This window comes from Oryzias latipes, chromosome 1, assembly GCF_053564925.1.
Source record: "Oryzias latipes strain Hd-rR chromosome 1, Olatipes_Hd-rR_3.1".
In the NCBI taxonomy this organism is placed as follows: domain Eukaryota; kingdom Metazoa; phylum Chordata; class Actinopteri; order Beloniformes; family Adrianichthyidae; genus Oryzias; species Oryzias latipes.
This window is the reverse complement of record NC_136237.1, coordinates 12,274,860-12,285,992: the sequence shown is the minus strand read 5'-3', so window position 1 is coordinate 12,285,992 and position 11,133 is coordinate 12,274,860. Positions and strand designations below refer to the sequence as shown.

The 11,133-nt window shown below is 38.6% G+C and overlaps 1 protein-coding gene across 2 annotated transcripts in view; it reads right to left on the bottom strand.

Moving 5' to 3' along the window:
- Window positions 1-405: 405 nt before the first annotated feature.
- stx3a (syntaxin 3a) overlaps window positions 406-11,133 on the bottom strand; it is a 29,353-nt gene continuing 18,625 nt past the window's right edge. For both annotated transcript variants that reach the window (XM_078938828.1, XM_004066131.5), the window contains 9 exons: window positions 8,852-8,926; window positions 8,685-8,784; window positions 8,521-8,595; window positions 8,356-8,426; window positions 6,655-6,763; window positions 6,133-6,206; window positions 4,654-4,788; window positions 4,401-4,511; window positions 406-1,588 (listed from right to left, as the gene is read on the bottom strand). In XM_078938828.1, the coding sequence (XP_078794954.1) occupies window positions 1,511-1,588; window positions 4,401-4,511; window positions 4,654-4,788; window positions 6,133-6,206; window positions 6,655-6,763; window positions 8,356-8,426; window positions 8,521-8,595; window positions 8,685-8,784; window positions 8,852-8,926 (828 nt within the window). In that variant the 3' untranslated portion in view covers window positions 406-1,510. The remainder of the gene's footprint in view (window positions 1,589-4,400; window positions 4,512-4,653; window positions 4,789-6,132; window positions 6,207-6,654; window positions 6,764-8,355; window positions 8,427-8,520; window positions 8,596-8,684; window positions 8,785-8,851; window positions 8,927-11,133) is intronic.

Below are 11,133 nucleotides of genomic sequence, written 5' to 3'. Positions count from 1 at the left end.
TTGGAACCAGAAGGTGTCAGTAAGCACTGACTGGTCCGAGTCTGTTTGGGTTAAAATTTCTATTACAATCTCTCTTGCCAATCAGGACTGAGCCTACCGGAAGGCCACACTCCTACTACTTCAACATGGGCTCTGTATAGAATCTTTCAATCAAATGTTCATCGTGAGAGCCAGCTTATAACTTGAATAACTTGTACTGCAGAAAAAATTGAATTAACAAGAACATGTTAAAACAGTTAACAAGAGCGGTTATTCCAAAAAATAAAACGACTGTTTATTTCTCTAAGTCTATGGAATTTTGGCTTCTTGGATCCAGCAGGTACTTCCTGTTTAGAACGCAAGGTGGGAGGGGTCAATCAATCCAGTTCTCATTTAAGGGCAGCAACTCACACAAAGAGATTTACATTCTATAAAGTAATTTTATTGATGATCTAAGAATAATGGATGACAGTATCAAATGTACACATCACAATTAAGCTAGAACAAATGATTGTGAACAACTATAACATGGCTGTGCCTACAGTCGGGGGCCAGAAAGCTATTTCTAGTGAGTTTTGTCAAATGTTCAGGGTGTAAAGTATGTGTCTCTATTGTCAGAGGTTGTGAAGATTTTGGTTAATTTCTATCAACAAACTCAAAAGGACTCATTTCCAACCCTACCAATTGACCTGAATAGAAACGTTTTTTGCTTGTAGAAAAATTCCTTCCGTGACAACATTTTCAGAACAGACATAAATAAAATGGAAACGTGGATGGCACCATGGCATGAAATGAGACTGACATACAGACACTGAACTAGGGAGCACACACACATGAACATGGACTCACACACGGAGTCAGTCTTTGTAATAAAAACTAAAATGATTTAAATCAAAGGGCATGAAGGCATTTTTATTGTAATCAAATGAAGCTGGGTTTATTTGTGTTAGAATTTAATTTAATCTTTATTTAATTAAGATTAAACACTGTTTTCTACAGACACCTTGAAAAGCAACAAAATTTCAAATCATGGAAAAGTTGTCAAAATGAATGCACAAACAACAGGCCATGAGCTATATCAATGGATGCAGTCAATAGCATAAGTATTGGCACAATTTGTTTTCATATGCTAGTACATAACATTAGATATAGAATAACAAGAAAAACTGTTGTCCCAATACTTATGATACAAACTTCATGTAAGAATGTAACAAATCGTGCCGTATTGTCTTCACATCACAATATTATTGTGAAGGCCCACAAAAACTCATTGAAACATCTGGATGTTGTCGAACTGGTCAAATTGAATGCTCTTCAAGCTACCTCAGCAAAACAGGGTCAATGATTTGTTACGGTTGGCCTTTAGGTCTCACCAAATTGAGATCTTCAGTGACGCCCCCTAAAGGGTCAACATGATGAAAGAACACAAACACATGCAGTTTTTATTTCTATGTGGTGACATTCTATTGAAGTAAGGTCAACACATTGTGAGAGTAGTTCTGATTCATCTCATCACTGGTAGCTGCTCCCTCTATTTAAAGAAGCTGTAGACAAATGAGCCAAGGATAATAGCGAGAATCACGCAGCAGCAGGAGATCATCATTTGTTTCTGGAGGAAAGGTGGGATGTGGAAGAAAAAGAGAAAGACAGAAGCTGTTATTACATCCAGTTTTCATTCAAAAAAAGCTACATCTAATTTACTTTGGTCAATTAATCAAGTAACTGTTTGTGTACTTCATTTAAAACAAACTCAATGAAAGCATAAAATGAAACCTCAAAAACACACACTGTAAGGATTCTGTGTTTTAGTTTGGGTTGTCAGTTATGTTCTAGATTTTGGTCATGCTTTGAATTGTTTCCAGGTTCACGTTGATCATCCACAGCTGTTTTCATTTCTGTCAATTACCCTCAGTCCATTTAAGCGCCTGCTTTCAGTCATTCTTAGGTCATCTCTCCTGCTCTGCTTAAGCAACTTTTTTTTTTTTTTTTTTTTTTTAATTTGTTTATTTTCGGTCTATTCAATTTTTTTGTTTACTTATTTATTTTTTCTCTCTTAAATTTATTTAATTTTTTATTTTTTGGCTGTGCCCATGGTCATGTTTCAGTTTAAATGTTTCTGTCACCAAGCTTGGTCTGCTGCCTTTTGGGTCCTACACCACCCATTCCTGACACACACATCCAAAAAAAACCAGGAACAGAAACAAGAAAGAAATCCTTTCAATTGTATTGAGGTTAAAAATATGTCAATATATTCACACCTTGCTGGATCATTTTTCATACAAAAAGCAAACATGTATGAAACAATTTCTGAGGGATTTATGAGTTAAAGAAGCAAATGCAATCTTCAGTAGTACATTGAAGGGTCTTCTTCCACTTTCGGCTTCTCCCATTAGGGGTCGCCACAGCGAACAAGTCGCATGGTAAATTTGGCAATGTTTTACGCCGGATGCCCTTCCTGACGCAACCTTCTCAAACCGGGCTTGGAACCGGCACAGAGGTAGAGAAGGGAACTGGGAGCAGCCCGGAGTCGAACCCTGGTTTCACGGACGGAAGGCGCCGCAAACCAGCACGAGCTAAACCGGCTCCCACAGTAGTACATTGAAGGGTAAAATCCTAAAATAGAAAATAATCTGATGTAAAATGCACAAGAGGTCATGCAAAACTCAATCTCAAGCATGATATTGTGTTGTTTTGTCAATTTTAAGAGATTCTTTTGAGGTCTAAACCTTTTAACCCTCGTGTTGTTGCCTCTTAACATTGCACACAAACCAGGTGAAGAGATTTCAGATCCAAAATTTACAATAGAAATCCCTACTTTCACTGTTGTCTACAGACACGGATCATGTTTATTTAATACAATTGGCAATAACACATAATGATAGTCAATCTTTTCATATTAGTTTGTGGAAAAATACTTTACCAATATTAAGCATGTTAGACATATAGAACCTTAATCACAACATTAACATCTCATATTAGACAAACAACTAAAAAGTTGTTTGTTACATAAGTAAAAAATTATTGGATTATTTGCCGCCTTTCTGTTCTAATGAAGACAGATTCATCTTGCTAAAATTCAGAGTACACCATTGAGAACTGGACTGATTGAACGTGGCGTCACCCATGGAAAATGGCTGACTTCCGGCTCTAACAAAATGAAGTCAATTCAGTCACCATTTTTTTTTTAAGGGGTCACTCAGTCTCTCAATATAACCTGCTAAATCTTCAACAGATTTAGCAGGTTGGCAGGCAACATTGAAATGCAGCTTCATGTGAAGTGTCCATCTGACAATCATTAAAAGAAAAGATTTCTGTGTGAATTTGACAAGTTTGACTTTTCTTCTCTCTTTCTTGTGTTATTCCAGCGCAAAACTATAAATATGTCAACATTTAAAAAAAAAAATTGCAATTGGAACAGTGTTCCATTTTCTGACAGAATTGCAAGGGTGTTGATAGTTTTGGATAAGACAAGCAATCTAAGCAGGGATGCCCAGACCCACTCAAACACAAAAAAACACTAAACACATAAACATCCTCAAATCAGCCATGGAAACTTATCATTTCCGTCATGATCCAAAAACTCATGACCATGGGTGAGGGTAGAAACACAGATTGATTAGTAAATTAAGAGCTTTGCCTTTTTGGCTCAGGTGTTTCTTCACTACAAGACTTGCAACTAATACATATGTTTGCATGTCAATTACATGCTACGGTCGTGAAAAAGACCCCGAGACACTTCAACTCTTCCATTTGGGGAAGGTGCTCTCCCCAGAGAGGGCAAATCCCATTTCCCCCCCTCTATCTAGAACCATAGCTTCTGACTCGGAGGAGTTAATTTTCATTCCAGCTACAGTGAACTTCCCCTGTGGACACTGAAAATCCTGGTTCAGTGAAGACAACAGAACAAAATCACATGCAAAACGTAGAGATAAAAGCCTGTGGTCCCCAAACCAGACCCTCTCTGCACTTAAATAATCTATTCATTAAATATATGAACAGAACCAGTGACAAAGGGCATCTCTGCCGGAGTTCAACATCCACTCGGAAGACGTTTGACTTACCTCTGGAAATAAAAACCAAGGACCTGCTCTGGTTGTACAGAGACTGGTCGACTCTCAGTAGAAGGCCCCGGCTCCATATTTCCAGAATACCCCCCTCAGAAGTCAGCGAGGGACAAGTCGCAAAGCATTCTTTGATTTGGTTGGTTAAAAGTTTAATGATAAAGACTGAAAATTGTAAGAGAACTATCAAAGTCACCTGCTTGTCAGCTCATCTGTCTACCCACTCAAGTCTCCAGTTTTTGGCAGGTTCCGTTTGACTCACCCTTGAGTTCTGCTTTCCTTCCCCATTATCTTTCATCGGCATCAGTTTCTGTTTTGCGCAGTCACTGTTTTTTTACAGCTCCATCAGTTCTAACTTACCCTGCGTGCCTCCTGCTGGAATTTAGCTGCCTTCTTGGTGTCAGCCACAGCTCTCTCAACAAAACCCACCGACTGGTCCATGTTACTTTCAATTCTTTCAATCATGCCACCCTGGTTAGATTGAAAGAGGGGAAGAAGAAAGAATTTCAAGATGAAAACCGCCATGTATTTATTTGTTCATTTCAACACAAAAAATTGTGTTTTCTTTTGTGATTTTTCTAGGGTTACACATTTTTTGTGCTCATGAATGTACCTGATTCTCGACCAGCATGGCAATATCCACAAACATGTCATGCAGTTCTTTAATGCTGCTTTCAAGCCTCATGATGTCCTTGTGCCGAGCCTCAATCTCATTCAGGGCCTGCTGACTGATCTTAGACTCCATTATCTTGAGAATGGAAAAGCAGAACACAGTGATGCAAAAATTCAGGGATAATTGGGAGACATTCTGAGCAAAAAGAAAAGGACCACACTCACATTTCAGACACACTTTCTACTTAAATAATAAAGCAAAACTAGTTTGTTTAGTATGTTTAACACAAGATTCATACGACTGACCTGATCTGAACATTTTATTTAAAAAAAAAGTTAGTTGAGCTTGTTTTTAGAAACGACATACTGTAGATTAAAAAATAAATCTAAATCTTTGGGTTTCTAACATAGTAATGCTACTATTAGGTTTTGTTTGTTTTGTGGCATTTGTTAATAACACATAACTTCCAAGGATGTGATTATATTATATTTTTGCTGGCCTCCTGAGTGACTATATCTCTGTCAACAGAAACACTTTGCCTTTCCTTAATTTTAGTGCTAATTAGAATTATGCAGGCCAGATGTGGTCCAAGAAATTAAACAAATTGTTTTGACATCTTGTTTCAAAGTAGGGTCATTGTCAAATATGATCACGCAAAACTGTGGGTTTTGTTTGGTCATATTTGACCAAACAAAATGGCAGTTTCTTGTTTAAGCATGACTCTTATGCCCCTGCAAGAGGTTGCAGGTTTTTGGGTTGTCTGGGTTTGTTGAGAGTTGTAGAGAGGAGGGGCTGCATCTTAAGAGGAGCACAGGTGTGTCTTGCTTTTCCCGTGAGGCTCATATGGTCACCTCAAGGGAGATTATGAAAATGGAACATACCATTGTTGTGCGTGTGGCAAAGGTATCATGACGTGTCTGCAAGGGGAATGTAAGTTGCATACACTTAAATTATTGGGTAATGCTGAGGTACGGTGCTTTTATGGCTCTCTCTAGTCATTAGTAAGGCGTGCATACTGACTCCTAACTGACCGAGTGCAAACGCTGTAGGCATGGGGTGTGCACATGATAGGTAAGTGCCCATAGGACGCCCGTAGGATGACAACACAAACTACACTCTGTTTAATTTTTAACAGTCAGGCTGCACAAAGGGAGGGCACTTGTCACATGGACAGCACTGATGGGTCCTTGCTCAGTACGCAGGGAGTGGGGGTGGTGGTGAAAAAAGGAAAAATCCATATGGCGTGCCTGCATCTCACCTACTTCCCCTTTAGTTACCCTTGAGAGTTGTATTCACCACAACATATTGCCCATTGCATGCTCGCAGTAAAAAGTGTGCATCAACATTTTGGCCCTACAGGATCACCCATATCCATCGGTGAGAGCAGTTGTGACTAAGGTTTAACCTGTAAGGAAACTTTCTACTCTTACAATGTTTTTTGTCTTGTTATAGCACATAGATATTTGGACACTGTCTTACCCCAGCAGTAAAGACGGCAGAATTGCCTCCTTCCAACATCTCTTCCAGCTCCTCATCCGTTGTGGTTTTTCCCGCTTTAGAGGTGTTGAAAAGAGATGTTTGGCAGTTAGGATAGTTCCGGCTTGTAAGAGTTGATCATACATTAAGGAAATGTAACATCTATGAGATTGTGTTTTGTATCTGGCTCAGGTTTCACTTGACTGATGGCAAAAATAAAAATGGTATATCTTGAGATTGCAGTAGAAAGTGGCTCATATACAAAAAGCTGAATCTTGGTTGTAGAAGATCAACAGTCCCCCCCAAACTCTCACAAAAGGTAAATTGGTTTGATACTCAGAAATTTAAATAAAACTTCATTATTACTGTTTTTACAACTCAGCTGTATGAAACTGTGTAATGAACATAATTTGGATTTATAATCTCAAAATCAATAGCAGCAAACTGCCGTTGATGGAAAGAAGTACAATAGTTTCACTGCAGTTAGAGAGTCTGTGTATGAATATCCTGTTAGCTGACACTCACTGATCTCCAGCTGGCGGGCGATTCGTCCTTTGCTTTTGTCCCTGAAGTCCACTTGAGCCTCGTTGTATTTTGTCATGACCTCTACAAACTTCTTTGCCAGAATTGCATGCTGGGAGGGTTTGACACATTTTCAGTGATTATGTTTTACCCTCATTCTATCTCACACATTCACATTTTGTTTAAAAACATTAAACAGTTAAGTCAATTCATTCCAAACCACACACCAAGATAACTTTAACCCATTGTCAGTTGGGCCAAGTTGTTCATTCCTTTGACTGGACAAGTTGGTGAATAAGCAGAAAAAATATAAGCAGAATAGGATTTGATTTTTTTTGTTGTTAGTATTGTTTCCGTTAATTCTGTGCACTCCTCAGCATCGAATCAGAAATTGTAACCTCAAATTTAAGAGCCTTCATTTAAAATGAGCTAGCATGTTTGACATGAAGTGTTACTATGAGGTGTTCCACAAAAACACTCCAAATTGGATGATCCACTGAGTAGACTGAATACTATGTGTGGAAGGACACAAAGCACACGTGTGCTGCTCTCAGACTGATGCTTGTGGCTTCGGTAGAAATAAACAGCGAACATTTTTACACAGCTAAAGCTACATTCATGCCACTCTCAGCAACAAGCGTTCAAGCAACCACTAACCCGAACCACTTCCAATGAAAAGTCTACATGCGTTAACATCTGTGTTTTAGGCTTGCATGTTTTAAACTCTTTTGTCCACACGTTGCTGTGCAAGTTTCTGTTACTGTTTTCAGGCTCTACGTACAAAAGACTTGGCCTCTGAACATGCGTTGGAAGTTAAACCAGGTCAACCTTTGACCAGTCACCAATTCAGATTTGGTAATGACTAATGGCTGACGTTCATTTTAGTTCACGGAAGTGCCAACTGTTTGAAATTGAGCAGAAATTATGACCTGCTGTTTGTACCTGACTGAAATTCTATGACACCAAGACTTTCATATATTGAAATAGAACTGAAAAACAAGAAGTCTGGAGCAAGATTTGCACCGCTTCAACATTTCCAACCAAGCCTCTTCCAACTGTGAGTACATGCACTAAAATCGGGTAGTGACACCATATACTAAACACGCCTTCAAGAATGTACATTTTGCGTGTTCGTGATGTGCATCACATGCCTGGAATGTAGCTTAACAGAAAGACTAAGTTTTTTTCTGCATTATAGTTTCTGCTGATGGCTTCATTTTCAATTAATGTCTGCAGGAATCTGCCAGATTGCACAACTCTATAAAAAGCATTTTCGTCTGTCAAAACTTTAACATTGAGTGTTGCGCTAAATGTGACATTTTTTACCAACATAGTGAAAGTGCATCTAATGGCATTGCAAAAAATACACTTAGCACCAAATCTGTTGCTTTCTTTGGAATTCCGTGAGTTGGAGAATCCTTGTGAACCCTAACCCTAACCTTGTATTGTGACAATATCCTTCCAGGTTATTTAAAGCTTCATTCCTAAGCAAAATGCAGAACTTGGACAGACATTGAAAAAAAACATTCATCATTAAAAAATTTGTAATTGTATTACAGGTTTTATGTGATATTTCAGGTTTTTACACTGAAGGCAGTGTCTCATTGTTGGCAACTCAGAAAGATAAATTGCGCTGATCAAACAAAAATGTAGACATTGTCCTGTTTGTACATCCTATGTGTGTGGTCAGATTTATTGTTTTACCTGTGACTTGCGTATTCTGAGGTCAGCTGAGGCGCGTTCATCTGTGTTTGACTCAAGTTGACGCTCAATGGCTATTTAACGTACACAGACAGATTATTTAAAGCTTAGAGTTATACAAGGGAAAATCATACCAGCAGCAGAGAAGAAATAAACACAAATACTAACTCTTCAGCTTGTTTCTTGCATTGTTGGCTGACTTTTTGATCTCATTCGTAAGAGCTTCAACATCATCCTGTGTTTCTGAAACAGAAAATAGTTGTGTAAGCAGCAAGAGGTGTTGAATGTTCTTAAAAATAATGGTAAATCATTTGTCTGCATGTATTTCTTACTTTGGTCTGGCGTTGGGGCTGATAAGATGCTGGAGTAAAGTTTTTTGATTTCTGTAACACTCTCATCTATCTTGTCAATACTGGTGCGGATATCTTCAGCCTAAACAAACATGCAAAAATGAGAAAGAAACAGGATTTCCAAGACAAAACGGGAAAAAACTAACAACCTGAGCAAAGAAGTCATTCATGAAGGCCTCGTTCTCCACGGGAACCGCAACGTCTTCTCCACCTGCATCACTCTTCTGTGAAGACATTTTTGAAAGAGAAGCACTGTAAAACGTGAAATACCAAAACACTTTAAGGAGTAAACTAGAAGACCGAATCTATCCATATGACAGTGTCACTGATGTTTAAACATTTTTAAATGACTAACAACCCTTTTTAATTTTCTAGTAAAATAACAGGATTTTTTTTGCCATTTTTAGAGGGAATTAGGCTGCTTTTCTTATTAGGGGTTCTTAAAAATGTAGAATTTTTTTTATGTTTGGAAAAAATCTCAGATGACAGCAGGTCATTAGCAGTTTTAGGTAGGCTTTATAATTTTTTGGAAACTAATAACATACAATGAGCAAAAAAACATTTAGTCAGCCACTAATTATGTATTTTCTTCTGCTTAAAAAGTTGAGACAAGCCTGTGATTTTCATCATGTTGCACTATTAGAAACAGAATGGAAGAAAGGATTTTTACTAAAATTGGTAAATTCCACAGTAGTAAGTATTCCACAGTATAAGTATTTCGTTAATTTCATTAATTTATCTTCTAAGCTGTTTTGCCCCTTTCAGGGTCACGGGCTACCGGAGCCTATCCCAGCCACTGGGGACATCCTGGACAGGTCGCCAGTCTGTCACAGGGCAGAGTAAGTATTTGGTTATCAATAATAAAGTCAATCTGTTCTGTTTCTCACAGACCTGTAACTTTTGCTTTAAGAAGCTCTTCTATCCTCCACTCGTTACCTGTATTAATGGCACCTGTTTGAACTGGTTATCTATATAAAAGACACCTGACCACAACCTCAGTCACACTCCAAACTCCACTATGGCCAAAACCAAAGAGCTGTCTAAGGACACCAGAAACCAAATTGTTGACCTGCATCAGGCTGGTAAGACTGAATGTGCAATAGGTGAGTAGCCTGGTGCGAAAATATCAACTGTGGGAGCAATTATTAGGAAATGGAAGACATATAAGAGCCGCACAGTGGCAAAGGGGTTAGCGTTCTCACCTCAAAGTGAAAAAGGCCCGTGTACAAATCCTGGCTGAGACCTTTCTGTGTGGAGTTTGCATGTTCTTCCAGTGCATGTGTAGGTCTTCTTGGGGATCTCCAGCATTCTCAGTCCAAAAACATGCTTTATAAGTAGATTAATGATTTTAAATTGTCCCCAGATGTGCATATGAGTGTGTGTATGGCCCTGTTCAGGGTGTACCCTGCCTTTGCTAGGGTCAAAATGATCACAAGAAAGGTGAGACAAAATCTCTGAATCACAAAGGGAACCTAGTGAATGACCTGTAGAGATATGGGCTCATTTGAACAAAGGCTACCATCACTAACATAGGGACCCAAATCCTGCAGTGCCTGGTGTGTCCCCTTGCTTAAGCCAGTATGCATTTGCTAGAAATCATTTGGATTATTTAGAAAAGAATTTAGTCAGATTAAACTAAAGTTTGTAAAAACTCAACTTGTTGTATTTGGAGGAGAAAGAATGTTGAATTGGATCCATAGAACACCACCTGCTGTGAAGCATGGGAGTGGAAGCATCATGCTTTGGGGCTGTTTTTCTGCAAAAAGAATGACTGAATCATGTAAACGAAGGAATGTACAGGGCGATGTTACGTGAGATTTTGAAAGAAAACCTCCTTCATAGGTCAATTGGCAACTCTAAATTGTCCCTAGCTGTGAGTGTGAATGGGTTTGTGATTGCGGCCCTGGGGCAGACTGGCGAACTGTCCAAGGTGTACCCTGCCTTAGTCCACAAGTGGCGGGGTTATGCTCCGGCAGCCCTGTGACCCCGAAAGGGATAAAATGGCAGAGGATGAATGAATGAATGAATGAATGAATGAATGAATGAATGAATGAATGAATGAATGAATGAATGAATGAATGAATGAATGAATGAATGAATGAATGAACCTCCTTCCATCATTGAAGATGAAACATGACTGGATCCTCCAGCAAGACAATGATCACAATCATGACGACCAGGCTAAAATCCCATAAAAAAATCTTTGGAGTTAAATTAAGGTCAATGTTTTGTTTCTTTAGCATTTTTTTGAATATTTTTTACAAGAATGCAAATAAATTCTTTAAAAAATCAGAATGTGATTTTTTTCTACCCTTTTGTATTCATTCTTATAGTTGACGTGCAACTTTTGATTAAATTTACAGGCCTCTCTCACCTTTTTATGTGGGAGACCTTGCACAATTTCAAGCTGACTAAACACTTTTTTCCTCCC